At 36.3% G+C, this 24,075-nt stretch overlaps 2 protein-coding genes across 3 annotated transcripts; both read right to left on the bottom strand.

Annotated features, from left to right (window-relative positions):
- Nucleotides 1-268: 268 nt before the first annotated feature.
- Nucleotides 269-7,930, bottom strand: LOC128680348 (ankyrin repeat and MYND domain-containing protein 1-like). 2 transcript variants are annotated; one of them, XM_053763430.1, is made up of 15 exons: nucleotides 7,622-7,930; nucleotides 6,934-7,107; nucleotides 6,270-6,476; nucleotides 5,774-5,980; nucleotides 5,141-5,361; nucleotides 4,736-4,856; nucleotides 4,266-4,455; nucleotides 3,691-4,180; nucleotides 3,424-3,592; nucleotides 2,978-3,181; nucleotides 2,537-2,776; nucleotides 2,112-2,253; nucleotides 1,645-1,873; nucleotides 1,010-1,364; nucleotides 269-506 (listed from the first exon to the last, which is right to left on the bottom strand). In XM_053763430.1, the coding sequence occupies exons 1-15, from the start codon at nucleotides 7,751-7,753 to the stop codon at nucleotides 279-281; spliced, it is 3,309 nt and encodes a 1,102-aa protein (XP_053619405.1). In that variant the 5' UTR covers nucleotides 7,754-7,930; the 3' UTR covers nucleotides 269-278. The 2 variants fall into 2 exon arrangements, with proteins under 2 accessions (XP_053619405.1, XP_053619414.1); XM_053763439.1 differs by having other exon boundaries at nucleotides 298-514.
- A 197-nt stretch (nucleotides 7,931-8,127) lies between these two features.
- LOC128677665 (uncharacterized protein) lies at nucleotides 8,128-22,420 on the bottom strand. The gene is made up of 13 exons (XM_053758672.2): nucleotides 22,257-22,420; nucleotides 16,553-16,755; nucleotides 14,652-16,439; nucleotides 14,444-14,574; nucleotides 14,135-14,358; nucleotides 13,642-13,698; nucleotides 12,129-12,241; nucleotides 11,192-11,248; nucleotides 10,613-10,753; nucleotides 9,680-9,897; nucleotides 9,062-9,226; nucleotides 8,426-8,575; nucleotides 8,128-8,303 (listed from the first exon to the last, which is right to left on the bottom strand). Exons 2-13 carry the CDS (start codon nucleotides 16,743-16,745, stop codon nucleotides 8,250-8,252), a joined length of 3,291 nt encoding a protein of 1,096 aa, XP_053614647.1. The 5' UTR covers nucleotides 16,746-16,755; nucleotides 22,257-22,420; the 3' UTR covers nucleotides 8,128-8,249.
- Nucleotides 22,421-24,075: the final 1,655 nt, after the last annotated feature.

Genomic DNA, 24,075 nt, shown 5'->3' with positions numbered 1-24,075 from the left:
AGGAGAATATCCATACCCCATTGATCAAAAAGAAGAGCGATCCTTTTTTTGGCGACTCGGTGAATCATATTAGTGAAGATCAAGACAATTGACAGCACTCCTCCCATGATTGACTTTTACTATCTGCGTGGGAGGAAAGCAGCTGGCACATTCTATGTTTTAAACATAGAATGTGCCAGCTGCTTCTTTTTCCTTCCTTCGATCAGCATCGGACAAAAGGACTTATTAATTGAAGACTTATTAATATTGTTGATTAGAATAAACAGGAGTTTCTAAAACTATACTTTATTAGTGCTAGCTATCGGTTCATCATCATTATCATTGGACGACGAGGACGGCGCGAAGTAGTAATTTCTCAAGTAGTCACTGCAAGGGTGACAGAACGGTCTGTCGATGTTCACCTTCATGCACTCCATGGAACAGAATACGATTAGCTTGCACCATCTGCATTTAATTGTATCTTCTTTATTGGGAAGGATGCACTCGAAACACACGTTAAACTTTTCCTGTGAAACTATCAACAACTTAGAATCCACAGTCCTACCGCAAATGTTAGTTTTAATACCAGCTGCACAGTGAGGCTGTATTTTGTCCTGTAGCGTGTTGTTCTAACGTAAAAATAAAAATAAAGATACATTGGATAGTATGTGTGAGAGCTTTTAATTAGAGCATGGAAGAACCAGCAATGTACGTGGAAACCGACAAAATTTGGCCAATATATTTATCCATTGTGTACAGCTGGCATAAAAGTTCACACTGTGTAAGAAAGTGACGGATCCATAACATCGCATCCGAGAAAAGTGGAGGAGACTGCTGTATCGACCCAACATAATGTGCGTGGGATAAGGGTAGACAGAATGATGATGTAGTTGTAGAAGTCAAGTCAGTTAGGGTTAGTTTGTTTTTGACATCAGTGTTAGCAATAACTGAGTCGATAAGAACAAACGAAGAAACAAACTTATTAAAATTCTATCGTCCTACTACCTACTATAAAAAAGGAATTGCTTACAGCTTTTGATGTAAGTTCAGGCTTCACATATGGCCTTTTCATAGGCACATTTCCTTCCAGTTTGTCGCCTGAAGTATAATCTCGTAAAATGATGGCAACATCAGCTTCTATTCCATTCTTAGTTGAAGCACTAAGCTTCGCTTCCTTAAAATTATCTTTAAACCTCTTGTTATAAAGCAATACCATACAAAGCAAATGTTTCAAGACACGATTGTTTTTGTACATTTTGCGTCGAGTGGTCTTCAAAATGTCCCATATTTCGAGGCAGCGCTCGGGCGTCAGCCACAGGCCTACGCATTTTTTGTCTCTCTCTTTATGTTCCCTTAGTATCATGTTCCATTGCCGATGTTGGTATCTAAAAAAATATTGTACGTTAGATAATCCCACCTAGATACAACGAAAACTGAAAATTGGCAACAGGCTGAAAACGTTCGGTTTCAGCCAAATATTATGTCGTAAAATTTTGTAACAGTTTCGCTGATTACTACAAGACTAGATTTACATTTCCAAAGGCCAAAAAAGTCCCATTAATGATATTCCTACAACTTTTTAAAAATGATTTTTTATGAAATTAATTAATTATTAATTAAGGACTAAACTTGCTCCATAATGTTTTATTCACATGTGTTACATACTTGTCGATAACGTATACAAGTTCCTTCATAAGCTTAGCTTGCAACCACCGTATGTACAGCATCCTGGCGCAGTCCGTCATCAGCTCCTGAGCCTGCTTGTAGTCCCCGTCCGCGCCTGTCTTCAGCATCCCCGACTTCTCTGGCTTCTCTTTCAGTGACTTATCTGGCTTCTCTTTTTGTGCTTTCTCAGGCTTTTCTTTCTGTGGTTTGGCCTTCGGATCTGGTTTTCCTGAAGCGAAAGAATGTTTTAATTGAATCGACTTCGAAACTTAACGTAATGGCTCTGTCAGAAACAATAGTCAGATTTCAGGTGAGTAGGTTAGGATTTTGGAAATGGAATGAAAGAATAACATGTACAGGTACATGTCAAGTTGCACTGCTTCTATTCAGTGGTATAGTAATAATATACATGTTTCGATGATGACAGATGAAGACTGTATATTAGGTAAGTGAAGTATTCGGCTCACCAATTGCCACCGATGGCTTGGCACTAGCGGTTTCTAATTCAGTTAAAGTCTTTTTCATATAAACGAAAATATTTTCGTATTTTTCCTCTTTATCTTGACATTCAATTAAAGGATCAGCGCCAAAAAGAAGTAAATTAGTAATCTGCAAAATGAGATCGAATATAATTTTTTAAAATTACATTCAGTTTTCATTTTTATATGTGAATGAATTTCAAAAGTTATATTTCCCTAGTTTAAATTTATCTCTAACATTTAAAAAAACATATTAAAATTTTGTAATGGTTTGATAGGTATGGACATGGTGGTCAATATAACCTAAAATGGCATGGCGCTTCTCATAACTTGCATGAACTATCCCATTCCTTAATTGATATACGAGTAAAGACATATATTTTTTCCATTAATTAACGTAGTTGCCTACTTACCGTTTGCAGTCGTTCCGTCGGGTTTGCAGTTTTGAAAAATGGGAAAGAAAACATCTTGACTAGAATAGTCTGGTTGGACATATTAATGATAGCATTCAGGTCAGTGTTGGGGCTCTCGATGAAGATGTCCTGTAACAAGGCTCCCTTCGACATCGCTATATCAACGGCGGAACGCCCTTTGAATTGAGCGGTAGGGTCACAGCGGTATTGTAACAGAAGTTCCAGGATATTTTGTTGTATCTACAATAATTTTCAATTATAAATTAATTATATACACTACTGTAGTATTAATATATGCTACTTGATGTTCAAATTTCTATATTCCTTTAAAGTTGACTATAAATTAAGTATAATATTCATGATTACGGAATTACATATTTGTGGTTTTTATTGGTCAATTATGTATGCTTTAATATGCACTGTATGCCTATATATCTATACCTCGACTTCCGTATCAATATCCGTTTTCTTTGCAAGCATCACATGCAACAAAGTAGGTCCAGGAATATCTTCATCCTGATTGAGAAACTGCAGCCTATGATTTGTTTCACTACCACATTCAAGCAATGTTCGAACTAGATCCCAAATATTTGGTGTCAATAATGGTTTGGATATAGCTATATCGAGAGGAGTGTATCCAAACATCTGGTAATTAACAAAAAATAATTAGCAATCAACTCAATTTTACATTTTTATTGATCTATTTTATATTACTTGTTAACATTGAGGTGACGCACACCATCAAATTTGCATTAATACATAAAATGTTTAGTTCGGTCTGTCAATATAGAGTAGAATGAACTTCACCTCTAAGTGCTTTTAATCTTTATGTTTAGATTGTATGCGTGACGTGCATCATTTCAACTTAGACAAGATAATTGTATTACATGTGGATATGTTTCATTCACATTCGCTCCATGTAGCACTAACTCAAGTACAAGATCCGGACAACCCGCAATAACAGCCATTAAAAGTGCAGGCTGAGGAGTCTTCACTAAAGTTGGATTGGCTCCATCCGATAACAGTTGTAGAATTGTAAACATTATTTTTGACAAACTGAAAAAAGTCATCACAAACTGTGAATTATAATATAACAGCGCTTAACTAAGGACTACAATTGTTTGTGTCTGAGTACATATCAATCCAATACATACGTATCAGTCTTTAGTTTATCAACTTCGTCGATTGAAGAAATATCTTTCTCAGAACTTCTGTACATCGCCTCTTTACTTGGTTTTGTTGTCTGTTTTAAAACTTTGGATGTAGCTTTCTTAAGATTTGTCTTGTCTTGTTTCTTTGGAAGTTCTTCATCAATATCTATGCCTATTGTCATATCATTAATCTCAAATATGTAGGTAACCGCATTCGTTATACTTGGACGCACAAAAAGATCATTTATTGCAGAAACATATTGTACATTGATTCTATTGTAGACCTGTTTGTCGTCTGAAATTGACTCGGTTGAAACTACTTCTGGTATACCTTGCAGCATTGATTGATCCTGTTTTTTTTTTGGCGCTTCCTTTAAAGATTGAACTGATTTTCTTGTACTTTTTATCAATTTACTAGGACTTTTGACAAGCCCTGCTGTATGTTGGAATATAGCATCACGACTAATGTTCCATTCATCTACTTCTACCTCATCTGCAAAAGTGTCGAACTTCAGTTATTGGTCATCATTAGGTACCTAATTAAAATTACGATCAATATGGAAAATAATAAAACCTACCAGATATTGGAGGGCGAGGTGAGACTGGTGGACTCAGAGCTTGTATCATTTCACTTGGAGTGACGTCTTTTTCAGTAAAAAGGTATCTGAGGATCGCCATTCCGAGAGGAGTACAACATGAGTCATTGTAGCTATCCACATTAGCCCCAGCTTCCACCAAGAAATGGATTATATCTGTTTGATCCCCAAACTGTAAGTTTAATTACACTTATAATTATAAATTAGTATTCACATTACTTTCATAGCTTCATGACAAATATACTTGTAGATAAGAGGGAAGTATACATCGAATTGAATTATGCAGGTGGAGAACTATAGGTTTCTTACCTTTTGATTAACATTACAATAATCATATTAGTTATTTACTTACGTAGGTATATCTAATGTATCTTAAGGAACTGTATGAATTTGAAGGCGGAAACACATTGACTATTTCGTTACCTGAATAATGAAATTCATAAAATACTCACAGTAGCGTACATAACAGGCGAGTTTCCTTTGTTATCGGTGACACCCGGACAAATGTCACCATCATTAATTAGTTGGGTTACAGTTTCTATGTCTCCCAAAAAGCTAGCCATTAATAATGTTCTGTAATATAAAACATATGAACAGACCGTGCGCCAAGAGTCGCGCGCAACTCGAAGGCTTGAAAACGTAGGATGGGCTTTCTGGTAAACTTTAGATTCAGATATAATATCTGATCGCTCTGAGAAGAATTTTCAGTATTGCTTTTCCCTTAACTGATATTATCTACGGGAGCAATGGGTACAAGAACAAGCTATATATTTCTTCACTCCCAGAATGCAAGAAAGGCAAAGCAATGTGCAGTAACAACATTTTAATGATGGTAAAGATAGATTGGAACATTTTACCTGCTATCTACTTCATACTTTCCAGGGGGTTTGAACGCCTTCCGATGTCCAGACATGATGCAGAGCATGTCTACCACCGACATCTCCTGACCTACGCGTTGTTCCTCGTGCTTGTAGCAGTGTTTCATCATGTCGATCATTAAGTCTTCGTTGTTCCAAGCGTAGTAGTAAAAGTTGGCGTCAGACACAACTGTTTGATCTAGATCTTGGATCATTTCAATCTAAAATTTAAAAAAAAATTGGAATCGTCATAGAATCTGGCTGTCTGTTTGCGATAAACTAAAAAATTACTGCACGGATTTTCATGCGGTTTTTACCAATAGATAATATTATTCCTGAGGAAGTTTTAGTTGTATGATGCATTATGTTTTCATCAGAGCGAAGCCGAGACGGTACTGTATATTTTAAAAATTCGCATCAAAATCCGTTGCGTAGTTTTAAAGATATCAACATACTTATATTGATAGACACACATGAAGCGACTTTGTTTTATACTATGTAGTGATAGTGATAAAAAAAGTTCAACATAGAAAAATATATGTAGTCATCAGGGATTTATTTCTGTAGCTTTTGTAATAGAAGGTACTGTCGAAAAATATAAGTATGTTATAACAAAACTGCTATAGAGTATACCTCTTTAGGTGGAGGCAAGGCATCAATAACAACCAACTCTTGGATGGCTCCCTGGTAATAGTCCCTCTGAAAGTGCTTGACGTCACACAGCTTGCTGGCCTGGTCGGTGCAGTGCTGGGGATACAGCTTCATCCACTTCTCCATTGCTTGTTGCGGATCACATCCATTCTGCTTCAGCAAGTCTAACGCGCTGTTGATTTCTCCGATCTACAAAATATGTGTAGGGTACACATTCATATTTTAATAACTAACACTTATAATTACAATTTCAGATTTGGACTGTTGTCTTGTTGTTGAGTTTAATCATTATACTGGATTTGAGGTTAATAGACCTCGATACGACTCAATGAACTTAAGTGCATTCTTATCCTTGGTGATGTCAGGCACTGCTTCAACAGCAGTCATGATATCTGCAACCTGATTCCGCTTCTCATTCAAGAATGTTAATACTTGTACCCTTTCATAAGGAGTTCTAAGGTATCAAGGTGTAACTGACGGTGATGGAGTTTGACGCTAGCAGTACGCGTTGCGGCTCGACGAACTTGCGCGCCAGTTCGCCTTGGGTGAGGTCCGGTATGATGCTGCAGCAGCCGGGCCGCCACGCCAGTCGCACCAGCCGCATGCCGCGCCAGAGGCCGACGTCTGCGTGTGAGAAGTTTGTCTCCACACCGGGGCCGTAGCGGTTGTTGTTGGAATATAGACCCTTTAGACAAAGTTGTGTAGTCAAGTCAATAGTAAAAGATTACGTCAAAGCCTCACCACGGTGTGGTGGTTGTTACAAATTGTTAAAAATAGGACTACAATTCCTTATTATCAAGCATATGATATATGCTTGATAATAAGGAATTGTAGTATTCCTTATTATCATACATCATTATGCTGGACGTCTGTTTCTTCTCGCCAGTTGTCTCTTCGTTATAACTTGTTTGAAGCTTGATAAAAGGTTATGCGTACTGAAAATTGAGCATATGATGGTTCTAGGATTTAAATTTGACAAGGAACAGAGGGAAAGGACCCCAGCATGTGTTGAAACCTCCCCTTACTTCTCCCACGCATGTGACATAAATTAGGAAGAAATGCTATTTCAATGGCTAAAAATTAATCTACTAAACGAAATAAATTTATCTATTATGAACTTGTTGCGACAAGTTTCCTCTCACCGTGAACACAATCCCGTCAGGGTACGACATGGTCCCGTAGCCGTGCATCTCGTTGCTGTAGAAGTAACCCTCGTACGTGGAGTGGACGCCGTCGAACCCCGAGTATCGCCAGCGGTAGTCCCCGAGCCCGTGCATGGTGTCGCAGAGGAAGGACCCTCTGTACCATTCTATAGACTGGTGGAGAGAGAGCTTTTCTTATTCCACCAATAAAGCCTCCATTATACACGGTCAGAGATGGTTTTACGCCCAGTATTTCTTCCATAAAAGTCAGGCGGAAAACAAAGATGGCTTTACGCCGGACTGTTAGGGTAGAAACTGGGCAAATGCTGCGCTGGGCGTAAATTCATCTCTGACCGTGTATAACGGAGGCTTTACCTAACCATCAAATGTTATACACGATACAATTAGGAGGTACAACTGGTATAAGCAAAGAAACAGAAAAATACTTAACTGAATACTTAGGTAATTTCATATACTTTAAGCAGGAAATGAAAGTATTCAATACGAATAGATTTTTCGTAAAGTTTATAGAAAACAAGAACAAAACAGAATTTAGATTTAAAGTAGGTTATTTTCTTCTTATATACTTGGTTAGGCTGTCTAGTCCAACGGGTCAGACGACGAGTTCTTCTTTTATTGGATCGACTGAGTCAATAGGTAACTCTTTCTTAAAAATCGGTGAATTTACCTTAGCTCCAAACCAATGATGTTCTCCTTTACCACCCTTCCTATCTCTTTCGTCCTTCTCTCCGAAATAATATTCATCGTACGGCCAAGATTTGTCGGCGTATGTTTTGAGTCGTAAGTACGGCGAAGTCATGTCTTGAATTGATTGAATACTATCATATTAAAATTAAAATATATTTACAATATTGTATAGAGGTATATACATCCAGATTTTGTGAAGATCATATCTCACATATCTGAATTACAAATGAAAGGTAAACCAAATTTCTTTTGGCAGCTGGAAGTACAATAACATTATAAAACATGCCAATTTGTGTTGTGACGTAAATTATGTCAGTCTGGGGATTTTTTTTTGCATATGTAGGATGTAGGACTGAATAGGACAGATATATGAATGTTGTAGAATAGGTGAACTTTTGAGATCCAGAAAGTTGTTTAGTTTACTTTAAAGAAAAAAATTGATCATTTGAATAGGTACGTATTTATTAAACGCAATCAACAATCGTATGAAAATAATGTAAGTATTTATTTGTAATTATTTAGGTAATTTACATAATACATTAAAAAAATAACAAATTTGTGATATCACGTAGCTTATAGAATATTATCACTTTTATTTCCTTCATTTATTAACAGCAACACCGCATGCAACTTGTCTTAGATTTCATAAAGTATGTGTATTCCTGTAACAAAGATAAAAGTGAACATTTGTAAGCGCAGATGTGAGAAACTCAACAATGTTGGGGAGAATCTACTTATTCAATAAATCGAATCACAAATCGATCAAGTCGAAAATTAAATATACCAATAAGAATGCGGCTCCCAGTAGCAAGGCTTTGTGCTTAGGCTGGACAGTGGCATTGGGGACTTGGACGGTGGTGGCGAAGCTGTTCAGGTCGCGGTCCCAGCCGTGGGAGATTTTGCCCACTTCCCGGAGCGAGTCGCCCGTCATGATCTGAAAATTTAGAGTAACTACTCATACATACTATAGAAATCAAAATGATAAGAGCTTCTGAAGGCTGTATAAATATAAATATGCATTAATCTCATTATGGAACTGTTTGATAAAACTATTGGGTATTGATTATATTATTATATTGATATCCATATTTTGTTTTTTTAAAGGACATTTTAATAACAAGGGATCTAAAAAATGAGCTAATTGACAAAACAAGTCCCGGCTTTAAGCCTGCTGTTTACATTTGTGTAATAAAGAGTCATCGACATCTCAACCACATGAAGTTTACTGCTGGACATCACAAAGACTGATCTGACTGATTGAAAGCAGCGTCCAGAATCTGCCTGCAAATTTGGCAATATTGTCAGGCCATCTGGTTGGCAGATATCCAGTGCTGCGCTTGCTGGTACGTGGCTGCCAATTTAGAACCTTTCTGTCCCAATGGCCATCAGACCATAAAGTTGTGTAAGCAAGGCAAATGACCTTAAATTCCGACAGCATGAGCGCGCTCCGCTGCAGGACAGCCGGGCCTTCAAGGGCGAACAGAACCTGGTCGTTAAGATCTCGCACCAGGTAGGACGGCACTACCGACCACCGTTGCACCACGCGGCCCACGTAGTCACCAGGCGGGGTTATCACTTTCATTTCCTGTTTGCGAATAGAAGACAATAAGCGTAGAATAGATGAAAGCGAAGTTGATACTAAATTAATTGAGTGATTCAATGAGGAAACTGCATAAGTGACGGTAATCTTATCAAGTAGACAATAATGGTGTCTGCTGATCTAAACTGTGTGTTCTTCAGGAGACTCACATCATGTTCTTAGTTAACAATCGTCTAATTAAAGTACAGTAAGCGCAGTAGCTGCGGTCTACAAGGAAAATAGCCGGATGCTACTGCCTAGTTTCCATTTTGATTTCGTGGCTTTCTGTCTCGAGTCTTTTATAAGGTACCCGCAATCTACAACATTAAAAGCTGCCTTTTCAGCACCAGAGTTTCCTGCCGCGTGAACTTTTTAACTACTTCTTTTTTGCGTGTTAATGGTATTTTACAACGAGAGCAGGTCAAATCATGTCTTCGTCGCAACCAGCTTCTAAGGTACCTGCAGCCTACAAGGGAAACAGCACGAAGCCGCAGCCAGCCGCCTCTTCAGCACTATGGCTTCTTGCCTCGTGCTGTCATGGAGGTGCATCAAGAAGGCCCTTCCGGAGCCGCAGAGGCATCTCTGCGTCTGCGACGAAGACTCAGTCGCGATGTACAGAGCCTCTCCGTGCGGTACTCGCACGATGTACCGGTTTTCTGACTCCACTTTTGATATTACTAATGAAGAAATTGAAAATAATGAATTTATTTTTATTGCAAAATTATATTGAAAAACTTCGTCATGGGAAACTAAAGGTTGTCAGTAGAGAGATATAAAATACAGAAGATAATGATCAGGTACCGGGTTGAAACCAATATCAAAGCACTAATTAACTATTATGTTAATTAATTTCATAGGTGTTTGAAATTCAGAACAACATGGTAATTACCTAATTGGGTAAATATAAAAATATAAATTACTTTTTCCTGTTTTACTTTAAATAAATACAGTTTTCCTTCAAAAATATCAAAGCTTTTACTTGACGGCATTATTATAATTGGATTTCTTTTCACAAAAATATATTTTTTTTCATGTCACAGCTAAAACAAAAAAATATGTACGTACTTAGAAATTCTTGAACAACAATGTTACGAAAATTTTTGTTAGCTACGCATCTTGTGTACGTTGCGATATAAACTTCAGATGTAAATAAATGCAATAAAGTTAAATGGATAAATCACACAGATTTAAATATCTTCAAAGTAAGTAGGAAAATTGTGTTATAATAAACTAACTCAACGATACTGTATTTTATAACATATACGAGTACATAAAATGACAATAGATTAACATCCAAGACCCATGGCAATCGTAAAAGGATCATTTTTATCTTGACCGAGGATCCAACCCGGGGACTCTCCAGCATCAAAGAAGCACTCACAAAGCACTCACAGTCGTCTATCTCGACAGTCTGCTGGATGAGGAGGCTGGTGACTCCGATGAGGAAGTCCAGGCCGTGCACCGGGATGAACTGGCCGCGCGGGTTGGTGCGCCAGTTCTCTGTGGTGACGGGTAGCTCTGCGCGATAGCTGTCTATAATAAACATATTGAATTTGATCAATTTTGGGCTCAATCAGCTTATCATCTTCTGCTTCCTCTCTCTTTATCTCGTCATTCACAATAGATTAGGGTACTTTTTATTGGAAATTCCGACGAGGCAGGAATTTTTCATATAAATGTACGAATGAACTTGTTTTCATGGAATTTTTATTAACAATTACAAGAACGCAACGCAGGAATCTATGAGCGTAGAATATTTTGGAAACTTCGAAGTTTATGCAACTATGGTATGTTGTGATTGTGACAAACATTACCGCAAAAATCTGTCATGCTTGATAATCATACTATAATTATATTTAATACTGATCGTTTGATGTTTATATGTATGCACGCAAGCTTCGGATTTTCCATGTAAATGTGCATTTGCTAATGTCATACCTAATTATTGTTTGTATTATTCTGTAAACTCACCATTCGGTTGCGGCTGCACACTTATCACCAAGTCAGGTTTTAACGTAGACCCGTCGTCTGGAATAGTATAATATAATTATTTAAAAAACATACATAAAACGTTGCATTTTTTATCTTTATACATCGCCTAACCGTGGAAATATTATCATTTATTTGATAAATCCATTAAGGGGCGGGATGTCTGCTTGCGTATCTACTAGCGACATTATATTTAATCACACCTTCAGTATACCATCATATCATATATAACATAGGGGTCATGCGGTTTTGAAAGCACTTATTTTATGAAATAGGTTCGTTAACGCCAATCAACTTTGACGTAAACTTTTACTTATGTGCTGCCGTCGTTTGGATTTTTTGCGCAGGTTAAAGTTAACGTCAAAGTTCAAACGCAACCTTTTACGCTTGCAAAACAACATTTGTGCTACGATTACTAGAAAAGCTATCGGTGTTTACTACGAATTAGAGGTCTACGACTATACCTATGTAGCCCACATGTCTACGATTTTCTACATATCTGCTACGACTTATCGTAGCATTTGTCCATACTTACTAAAATTATAAAGAGAAGGATTGTATTTGTTTGTAATGAAAAGTTCTGGACCGATTTTGATGAAGTTTTGCACAGAGACAGAAGAACCTTCAGGAGTAACATAGGCATAATTTGCCTTTTTAATTATGATTTTACTTGAGCGAAGACGGGGCGGCCCGCTAGTCAGTGGTAAAATGAATTGATTGCATCATTTGCATGCAATATTCGTTATTCAGTTTATAATTGGTTTTGTTATTGCTTTTTTAACGATTATTACATGCATATTCATAATCAAGTTACTTATATCTTCGCCCAAAGGCAAGGTCAATTAAATTTAAAATATGGTACACAAAGACATTAATTGTTATTATTCCTACAATCAGATAAATAATGACTTGTACTTACCTGACGTTGACGCCAAGTTATCGACTCCGTTATCATTTCTTTCTTTTAAATAAACTTCGGTTCTTGTATTTGACATCACAACCACTAACAAAACAAAAAAAAAAACTGTCTTCCTTCAACAGGAGGCGCGTTAATATTTATTATTTATTTTTCAAATCGTATATGTGTTGCGCCGTGTTGTATTTGGTGATTGTGACAACACTGAGTTATCGATATTTCGAGTGTACCTACTTATCGGTTATCGGAGATATAATCATTACGATTTATCAATCTTGTTCGAACGTCTGAACCACGTGTTTATTATTATAATTACTTATATCATTGATAAAAATAGCTCAGACTGTTTTCAGAAATGGCAAGTATTTTCACGGCTTTCTTTTCTATCATAATATGATTTTTTTTAATAGGCATTAAATTCAAATGCAAATTATTTATTGCCATTCATATTATACGTCAGTTCTTGGCACTAGGACCACTAGGACACTGTTTATTATTAGTTACAATATGAATCCTGTCGGGTATTTGCAATATTTTAAGAAAATTTAACGGCCGGTTGATGCATTTGGATGTGTATTTTATGATTAGTATAAATCCATACATTGGCCAGGAGCTAGCTAGGTTATTATAGCGGTTTTTAGTTGTTTTTATAAATTCTCGTAGGTATATGTGTAAAATTAGACAGTTTAATAGCTACTTTGTCCATATCTTTCGCAAAATTTGAGCTTGAGATTACTAAAACGTATCTGTAGGTTTATGTACAAAAAGAGAATACAAAGAAAACACAACGGCTATTGAAAACCATTTATATTTGTGTGTTAGAGTAGTTACTTGAACTTAAGTTAAGTGATAACATTCAAGTTTAAATTATCGGTAATATTCACCGCCTTATTACGCTTCACATTCATCAATAGTCTATCTAAACGTTCTTTCATGATTTTTATTATATTTTATATAATCAAATACAATTTTAAGAATCTAAGGAGTTGCGACACACAGTCCAAGCTTCCGTAAATCCGAAGCCAATTCTGGTCCGGAAGACTAAGTCGACAGAGTGATAACACTCCATAAAGACAATTTTAACTTATGACTACGAATAGTCAGGTGTAAACGAAAATTATTTTATTGTCTTAGTATAGTCTAAAGTGCTGATTTAGTGCTAAGTCGCGTTTGATGCAATATTATTGTAATGTGGACCTCACGAACCCCGAATGACTGTTTGTCCAATACCAGCTCCACAATCTTAAGTTATCTTGTACATGAAAATTATTTATTAAAAGAATAAGAAAATATAGACACAGTTTGTAAAATGAGTTTCATATTAGACAATTTAAAAAATTTTTTTTTACACAGGATATAAATTTTAATTAAACATGCATTAAAAATTTTAATAACTTTTTAAATACTTTTAGTTATATGATTATTTTTGACTCTTACGTCGACTTGCTTAAATACATACAAATATAAATAATATAAATATATATGTCCGTAAATACTTAACAACGATAAAAGGTACCTTCCCGTTTCATCCACAAACGTTCCCCACGAATTAACATCTAGTCCTGCCTCAAAACTATCATATCAAATAGTTTAACGATCACAAATACAATCGCAAAAACATAGCAAAAGTCCGTACAACGTTCAATACAATATAATATTCAAATTACATTTAACAATGAAAGCGTAGTATTTGCGTTACACACGCCAGCGAAGTCTATGGAGATCATACGAATACATTCCTACGCGTCTATGGCTGGTTAGACCCGTACGAATAATATATGTAGCAACAAAACCTACGTACTAATGAAATGCTCCATTGAAGTGATCAGCAAAATACTATAAAACATTACATGATTACAACTCATGTTGAAAGGAGATAACTGGCAAAGACCGTTTCACGTTCAGGCTTCAGAAGCTCCGATGGTCGCAAGGTTCCCATCTTCGGAACGTGACGCGGCTCCACGCCCTGTGTCGACGATTTCGGTGTCTGTTAGTGCGTTCGGATGATTTATCGTTGGAGGGCTCTCTGCCAGCCGATGTTCAGCTTGAGGGTGGCGGGCAGACAGGGGCTGGCCTCACACTCGCCGTCCAGCTCGTCGGCCAGGTTGTCGTGCAGCTCGCGCAAGGCCATCAACGCCGACCGCGCCGCTCGCTGGCAGCTCATGTCGCCTTCGCAGGTGGTGTCCGCTTCCGATAGGAACACGAGGTCGCATGTAGTGGGAGGTGCTTCACCCTGTAAACAAAACGTGTCATTTATTGGTACTTGCGATAGTCAAATTGAATCCTACAATACTACATTTCGTGATAGGAATACTTACACAGAGATAACAAATTTGATGCAAACTGCATAGTGGCAAAAAGAGCTGTCCACGATCCCCTGCTAATAAGTCGACTCCACGGCATCGTTGAACAATTTTCGCTAGTACTGGACAAGATCCTTCAGGGCCACCTGTAAAATGAGTTGTCATTTAGGATACTGAAATATTCTAAAAGAACATTAAAAAAGAACGAAAATGTACTACATACCGGTTGCTATTACTGGAACACGATGTCTGCCGCTGCCTCCCATGTAGCCCTCCGAAAACTGCTCCTCAGTTTTGCCATTCAAATAATGCCCTGCGCCCTGTTCACCCTCGAAATCGTCAACCTTATTTTTGTTATAAATCGGGATTTCATTGCTGTTAACATCGACATTTTCTTTTTTTACTGCAACTCTTTTAGCTTTGGCTTCTTCCATAGGTATTGGGGATGCCACATTTTCAGCCCTATGAGTTTGGAGACTCTGTTTAAATTCCTTCAGCGCTTTTCTCATTTTTTCCAAACTGTATGCTGCTGCTAATCGTGACAATAGTTTTTCTTTCATTTCCTGTTCCTCTTTTGAATCCAAATCGTCACCTACGTTAGTGTAATGTAAAGCTTCATCAACGATAAGGCCTTCCATAGTCTTTAATTTCTTATCAATGCTATCTAATTTGGCGTCATTTTCTTTTGATGTATCGCGTTTTTCATCATTACGGACAGCATGAGGCCTATCAATTTCTATTTCAGTTTCTTCATTTGGGCTAGCTTGCACATAGTTCCTCTTTACGTTACTATGTTGCCGAAAACTATTTAAAGGATAAACAACTTCTTTATTGAAAGTATCGAAGTACTGTTTTCGCAGTTTGTCCTGAGTTAAATCATTTACAAATGCTTTCGTACTCTTTTTGCGTTTATCTATGCCAAAGTAGTCAGACCAATCAATCGACTTTTTCTTAATAATTATTGGTTTTTCACTTTCATTATGATCATGTTGATGATTGTCATGTTCATCATCTTTACTCAGTACACCAGGATGATGCATGACATGTTCTTGATCATTTCCTTTTAGATCAGTAGAATTATGATGTTCGTGAGTTGTATTAGTATTTGCTTGAGGTAGCATAGGCGGTTTGCCATCATGAGATTCTTGGTTGTCGCTACTTCGCTTTACTGGATTTTTAATTTCAGATTCAGGGTTGCCAAAAACTCTTGATAAGTCTCTAATAATTTTCGGGTCTGTCCCGGAACTGCTCCTAAACGTTTTAGAAGTTTCACGTTTGTTCTGATTTAGGGCAAATCTTTTCTTTTTAATGTTGAAATCGTAAGGTCCACTACTGCGTTTAGTCACAGGGAATCGTTTTTCTATGGAATCGTATGTATACTGATCATCATCAGCCAAATCAGAGAGACTATCATCATCTAAGGGCTGAAAAGCGATTGCATATTCTTCTCGAAGGTCTTCCTTGTCATCATTGGGCAATTCGTAAGTATTGTAATTTGAGTCGAGAACATTTTCAATTTTTCTATCAGTCTCATAATCCGGTGATATAGGGCGATCAGCATCTGAGTCAGAGCTTCGCTTTCTTTTGAATGCTATGGGTCCCCAATTGTTCGGATATCTCTTCTTAACTATTTTCTCCTTGTATAATTTAACAACTCCTGGAGGAGCAGGCTCCGCCTTTCCCTTGTCGTATTTATACTTTGACCACAGTTCACCCAACAGCAATGCATATTCTTTGTCGGTTTGTGCTTTCTCTTGAAGCTCTTTTTTTTCTTCTGCGTCGTTTTTCCCTATAAACAATTCTCGAAGTTTATCATTGTCGGGATGATGACTTCTTTCACGAAAGGCTGATTCTTTCTTATTTGAAACAGTTTCAGGATGCGAATTCTTTTTTTTTATTAATTTGTATTCATAGGCTTCCTGTGGTCTCTCATTTTCTTCCAAAAGTTTGACTATATATTTTGTATTTGAGTCATCATCAAGATCTTCGACGTCTACATTGTAGTCAGGCTCTGAAAAAAAATTAAACATTTTAAAGAGAGTTCAGTTTTAAACAAGATAGATAACAATAATAAAAACTATATCTTTTCTATCTCGACAAGATGCGTATAGAAAATTGGATTACCAGGATAGACCTGCGGTGGAACGAATTCGTAAAGGGCGTCATATTCAGGCAGAGGATCCATGGGAGGATGCATGCGTCCCCGCTGCCTCCGCTGGAGCGCCTCGAGTGCCCCGCGCAGGGAGGAGCCCCCTCGCTCGGCGCCGGCGCATGCCACAGCGCACGCGGCCACCGCCCAGAGCCACTTCACACTCATCGTGGAGATACTATAAGAAAAGTAAAAATTTACAGGCGAATACGATTCTGTAAAAAAAAAATAATTCATGAAAAAAAAGTGAAAAAAAAAAATTAAATTTCATCTATTGGAAGAGATTTATTTTGAAATTACCTTATTTGTATACAAACCTTTAAATAAACAAATGAGATATCATTAAGATTTTGGGAGAATTATCATTAATGTAGCGGCATCTCAACATAATAGTCTCTTAAAGTAATCTTAAAACTGGTTTAAATGAAAGAATAAACAATGTTTTGTGAAAATACATCGCGTATTACAACAAAATAACTTTTTCATTATTTTTGTAAATAAACAAAAGTTGGAAATGTCCAATAAGTAAGAAATAATGGTTCTTTGTGTAAAATATAAATTTAATTAAAATGTTGTTCGAACATCGATCAGTTTCCTTTTGTTCGGGTCTGAGTAAATATTGACTGAAATTTGGAGTAAACATTTCTCTTAGGCGCAGCGTATTAGAAACCAAACCGTTGTCCGTCAGAACGGCTGGATGCCTATAGCGAGTAATTCATATTATAATATAAATGTGAGTGAGTAATATTATAAATGTGAATGTGTATTTGTCCTTCTTTAGGACTAGATAGCTTACACAAATATAAAATCGAAATAATTAATTTAATGCGTATTTTTTTTTGTCTTGCCCTACGTGTCATATTGTAGATATTATAAGTCGAAAAAGCACCATTTTTTATATTTTTTTTGTGGTTACATGATATTCACATAGACTACTCGTACACCCTAGGAATCACACTTCACAAGCGGTCATCCGTCTTGACGGTCACCGATCAAGTTGTTGTGCCCCCGAGTCAGTAATCTCGTTACCCGCGGGCCTCGGGGACCCAAACCGAGTTACCCCGGGGTCTCCGGGATCTAGTTACGGTGTAAATGCTTTACCGTAATGGAAACACACTTTAATAGCCACCCACTGGGAAAATAATCATAATTTTTTTGTGCTACGTGATGAGTTTAAAAAAGTAATTAATAAACTAATAAACTTATATACATACAAAGTTACCACTTTATATTACCATATATGGCGACCTCCGTGGCCTTATGGTCACCACGCCGGACTGCTACACTGGAGGTCCCGGGTTCGATCCCCGGTCAAGTCAACATTGAAAATGATATTTTTCAGATCTATATATGTATATGTTATAGAATATAGTATCGTTGAGTTGGTATCCCATAACACAAGTTACTTTGGGGCTAACTCAATCTGTGTGATTTGTCCTTATATATTTATATATATTTATGGTGCCTTGGATCCTTTATGCGAAGTTTCAAGTTAATATAAATAATGAATGCTAATAATGTTTCGCGACTGATAACTAGTTGTTACAAGTTTATCAGCTTCACTGCATAAAGTAGTATAAAATTTAAAAATAAAATATTACCTCGTTTCGTAAGAATTATTGAAATATAATGTAGTTACTTAAACGTAACAGAAAATTATAATATCCCTATTAAATATGCTCATGTGCTGAGTTGGTGAATTTCTTAGCATAAATTATCCCTATTATATAAGTAGATAAATAAACAAACGAAATTATTGTTATATTAAATTCGAAATTCAGAACGAATACGTTCTGAATTCTACTTCAAGCTTATATGTTATTAACTTGTAACAGAACCCTCCGCTAAAATAAAACTTGAATTTTGAGAATTCGTCTGTTAACTATTCGAAAGTTCTAACACTCGAGTGTGTCGCTTTACTTTTAAGCGGATTGCTTTTTATAAATATTAAGCGGATTGATTTTGTCGAATAATCTAGCAAACTAAAATATAGCAATCACTAGCTAATATCTGTTTATAGTACCTAACTGTTGAACAAAACAGAGCGCTGTCGGAGCTGTGAGTGACACGCAATAACAAAATAATAATGCTACCCCGCTGTGGAGGCCTTCACAATAATTAACACATTTCACGTGATTATGACAAATCTATTTCAATTTAAAAGCCTATTACAAATTGATAAATATATATATAAAAACTGGGCCTGAGAGCATACGTAGATACCATTATTTTTTTCAATTATTGGTAAAACATGAGTAAAACTATACAAGCTCTTATTATTTGGCTTTGTTTATTGAATGGTTTTTCAATTATCATCGCCATCAACTAGAATACGCTGGATTCTTCATTAATGATTTTTTCTATAAGCGGAAGCAAATGGTCTAATAAAACTTTAACGCGTTAGTAACTTTAACGCGTTAGTAACTTTAAGCGAGTTAGTAGGTAGAATTTTTGGCATGATAATAAAAAAAGACATTCGATGCGATTAGTACTTGTAGTACCTATATGTAAAACGTACCTAATATCAAACGTCAACGTTTGATATTACATTTTACGCAAGATCTTTTATGTTCTCAAAACTATCAAATTGATCCCAATAAAGAGAATCATAGTTCATTTCTTTTTAGTTTATTTGACGTCATGGGTTTCAAGAACAATATCTGAAAGTGGATTTGGTGTCTGCCGTCCATTTGGCAAACATAGGGTAACTTTTTGAATATCAGCTCAATTGTTTATATTAATATAAATATCAATCTTAAGTATGATTGTTTTCTTAAGTTTTTTCTGGAAATATGTCTCCATTAATATTTAAACGTTTATATTTTTTTGCAGCTTATTGTACGTGAACCTAGTAAAATACTACATATCTATTGGGCTCACAAATAACAGAGTTAATTGAACAACGACTGGAATGCGAACATGAGGGAAATTACGTCTCAGGTAGAATATTGCCTGTTGATATTATGTTTTCCCTAATTACGTGAAGTAGAAAAATTACTGTGTATATAGGTGTTTATTTGATGTTTGTGTCTGTTTTATTTTGTTTTAGTTCTATTCTACCAATTCAGTTTTAAACAACGTATTCGTTCATTAAATTTTTACAATGTTTTATTTAACTCGTAATGTAATTAGTATTTCAAAATACATTTTAACTCAGATTAAAATTCAGAAAGCATCACAACAGATGAGTGACAAAATATACAAAATCTTGACATTTATACCGAGACGCCTGAAAGCAGCAGGTAAAGAAGATGATGATTTTTAGTTTTTGAGAACAGAGATAGTGATCAACCACAGACATCTAAAATGGAGTTAGAGTTGGCCAGCTTTCTAAATGATAGAAGCAAAGAGCTTTAAATTTTTCAGCGTTATCCGAAAAAAAAGAAATTGTAACAAGTTTGCTCAGGACCTGTAGAAAAATTATTTTCTTTAGCAGGTTTTATTCACTCTCCAACTAGAGGCTGTTTGTGTGACAAATTCAGACATTTAACAAGCAGTTTGATTTACTAATCTACTTATCGTGAAAGGAAACTGGTTTTACTGATTAATTATCTTATTTACCTCTACTTTTCAGCCTGTGCTGGTCTAGATTACTGCAATTTGTATTTCGTATTTCAATTTTAAATAGTTAAAGCATTGTATTTTGTACTTCGTATTTTAATTACTTGCGATACAGTATTTTTTAATTTGTATTTCAATTAAAGCATAACAAGTATTTTGTCCGGCCATATAGGGACTTGGGTATCTTGAAATTATTAAGAAGACACCCTGGACCGTAGATATCTTATCTATCAAATTACCAATATTGCGAAGTAATCGTCGTACTGATACTGGTCGTTGCCCGGGGCTTCGCTCCCGTGGGAATTTTGAGATAGAATAGGTATAGCCTATAGCAATCTTGGATAATCTCCGAAACTACTGAACCGTTTTAAAAAAATCTTTCACCATTAAAAAGGTATTCTATATGCGATGTGCATATTAGCTAAGTAATTTTACTTAATGAAATAACTGCTTAGAAGATTAAAAGCATTATCACATACATTTACATTCTGCACAAGGCATCCCGTTTTTGCATTATCATCATCGTACATTGAAAGCATTCGGCGATGTGACCCTCGGGGTATGATATCGTATACATGTCATATTTTTGGGACGTTCTGCCGTGAATGATTACGGCAGAACATCCCAAAAATATGACTAAGCATCTGGTAGGTATTTATAATACTTCATTTATAATATACTTTGCTTATCTAACTACCTACTGTAGCCAGAGTACTACGCCGGAGGTACCAGGTTCGAAGTTTACAAGAAATTTATTTACCTAGTCAAGAAATACATTTGAATTTCTTAATATACAAAATACACGGCCATAATTTATATTAGAAGGGTACAAAATTCTTGATTGCTTGTCAGAATAAACGTGATGGTTCACGATAGAAATTCATCAATCTTTTTTTTTTATTTCAAGCTTCGTGCGCCATTCGCTTTTATCCAATGTTTTTATTTACAATTTATTGCTTTGCGGGAATGTGTTTTCGCGTTGAACTGCGAAAAAGGGGTCGTAAGAGGTCGTAGGGTCGTTAAATATATTACTTGTGTTTAAGCACGTCATTGTTTTACGGCTTTTACCCGAGCAATCATGAAACGAGGCTTATATGTTATTCAAATATATAAGTTTTCTTTCATATGGTATCATCATTTCTTCTCATTTTCGTATTAATGTAAGTATTATGTGTAGTTTTAAAATTAAGTTACAAACTGAGGCATATAAGGCTGGTACATAAATATTACATAATATGTATTTCCAAAGATACTAAACAAACATTTAACCGTTTTAACTTTATCCGTTGCGTTGTCGGTTTGAACATCACGACTACTGAAATGGCTACGAAATTGTAAAAAGTATATTGATTACATTGTTCATTAGTGAAGTAGTAAATACGAATATAATATATGTTACGGCTTAACCCCGTAATGCGGCTAGACCCATGTTAAGCCGGCTAAACCTGATTTTGCATTTCGGGGTTTAGCCGTAACATATATTAGTGAATTATCTTTTTAGTAGTAAGTTACTAATCTAAAAATCAAAAATGGGATTTGCATGGATTTGTAATTGGTCAATTGGTACACGACTGACGAACTCTCAATTGATACTTTTTATTACAGAATTTCCACATAATCCGACGTCTTGGACGATAGCCAATTAAATACATATTGGTATATACTTATTTAACACTAGATGTTGCCCGGGGCTAAGCTCCCGTAGGAATTTTGAAATTAAATATCAGCAATCTTGGATAATGTACCTTTCTAATGGTGAAAGAATTTTTGAAATCGGTTCGGTAGTTTCGGAGATTACCCGCCTCAAAGTTCAAACGCTTACCTCTTTATAATATAGTATAGATTACGTTATTGGACGTGATCTTGCTGAAAATGACAAAATTTAAAGGTAGTTAAATAATCGTCTAAAACAATATATTTCTAGAATAAAGCTTGGTTAACGATTATGCATAGACAATGAACAATACAAATGGAAAACAGTGTGTGCAACGAACGTTCTGTTACTGAAAATATATTGCTTTTTACTGAAAAATAAATGGCAAATAACCGACCGTAACGAATAAACTGCATTGAACTTTGTTTCGTAATAGGATGGTGTACTATTAAGTGTAATTTTACCTTAAAGCATCGAGCACGGACACAACAAAACACGTGGATACAGCACGGGCGACCAGATGCCCTGATCGAAGAAAAACAACTGAAAATGGTGTGTTGGGGACTTGGGTCTGCGCGGGTAGGCTGCGCGAGAACTAGGGTTCCGTCCGTCCCGCCGGCTGATCCTGGCTACGGAACCTTCTCGTCATAGGTATCTCCAGTGCCCCACTCCTCGGGGGTGGAGGGGGTTATATAACGCGGCGATCGATAGCCTGTTCTGTAGCCTGGAATGGGCGGCGTGCACACTGCATATTTTGCTGCTAACCGCCAATATTTTTTATATGGATGCACTTATCGCGCGCAGGTAATTGCGTTTCTGTTTCATTACGAGGCGTTTTCAGTTTCTCCTATTATTTTCAATTCGCTATTATTTTTCTAACATAGGCACTGGATTGTTTTGTTTGAAAAAATTAAAGTCTTTTAAATAATATTTGTAACTTACATGATTACCTACTTTTCAACATTGTTTAGAATACTATACGATTCCTACTAAAAGGTATTTAGTTGTATTATTTTGTCTCGAGTTATAAACATGTATTTTATACAAGCATACGACTACGGCCTAAGGGCTAATATAAAACGGTCCAGTGTAAACGAAGGCTAAGGTGCGGGCGGTGTATAAGGCTTCCCATTCTTTCGTCGCGGTATTTAATTGAAGTCAGGCGTCGCAAATATTCAGCCATTATAATTAATACGACGCACGTGGATCCCTACAAGCCTATGAGACCGCCTACCAACATTATGCCTGGCTCCTAATGCAGCGGTTCACAAACTTTTAAGTACCTAGATCATTTTGAGTGTAAGACTGGTGGTTAGATGGTCAGCGATTTAAAGGAAATTACTAGCACAAACTGGATAGGGATGGCCCAAGACAGGGAAGGTTGTCGTAGACAGGGAATGTTGGATATAGCCCAGCAGTGGGTCTCGAAGTGTTGAAGTCGTTAAAAATGTCAATGAAACTTGTTTCATTATGTAATGAACTATTGACGTATAAACAGGCACTGTACTTTTATTTTCAGAGATCTCATTGCATTCAAAGTGTGACAAAAATAATCTGTGCAGTAAACCGTTGATGAGTTCCCACGTCTGAAGCCGTTTCTAGGTGCACCATCTGATCATGCTTATCATATCATAATAATACATTGTCATTTAAACTAAACTGTGTAAGTACAAAATTTTGGCTCAATCTGTTGAAGATATCTGCTAAAATTGAGTTACAAGATTCCACCCGAGACATTATGACATTGAAAGTTAAATAAAAGCTTGTATCGCACACCTGTATTCAAATCCCTTCATTACTTTCAAATATAGGAAAGTAATGAAAGGATTTGAAAACCTATTTGTTTTTTTGATAGAAATGTTCTAGAAATGTTCTCTACCTAGTAACTAAAAATTGTGTTGTGTGTGTGACAATATTTCGCTTCTTGTGCTAAATTGTATCCTGCAATCTTTTATGCATGAATTCAGAAATCTGCGGTAATTATATAGACCACTGAATATAATTTGACAGATCCACAAACAAAGGGCAGATCCAGAAACAAATGAACGGAAACTAATAATGAAGGGCTTTGTTGATTATAAGCAAACGACTCGGAGTTAGTTCTCATTTAACTTCGTCTGTAATATTTAATACTTTTGGGTAGAAACCGTCGATATCTGTTGCAGAAAAAGTAAATAGATACTTATTGTTTACCTTTTTTGTGATATTGGTTATTACCATCATCAAATGGAATTTTCCGAAATTCTACCGAAGGTACAAATATTTACCCGACTACCGCGACGC

Source organism: Plodia interpunctella, chromosome 2 (assembly GCF_027563975.2).
Source record: "Plodia interpunctella isolate USDA-ARS_2022_Savannah chromosome 2, ilPloInte3.2, whole genome shotgun sequence".
NCBI lineage: Eukaryota > Metazoa > Arthropoda > Insecta > Lepidoptera > Pyralidae > Plodia > Plodia interpunctella.
This window is presented reverse-complemented; position numbering and strand designations above follow the sequence as displayed.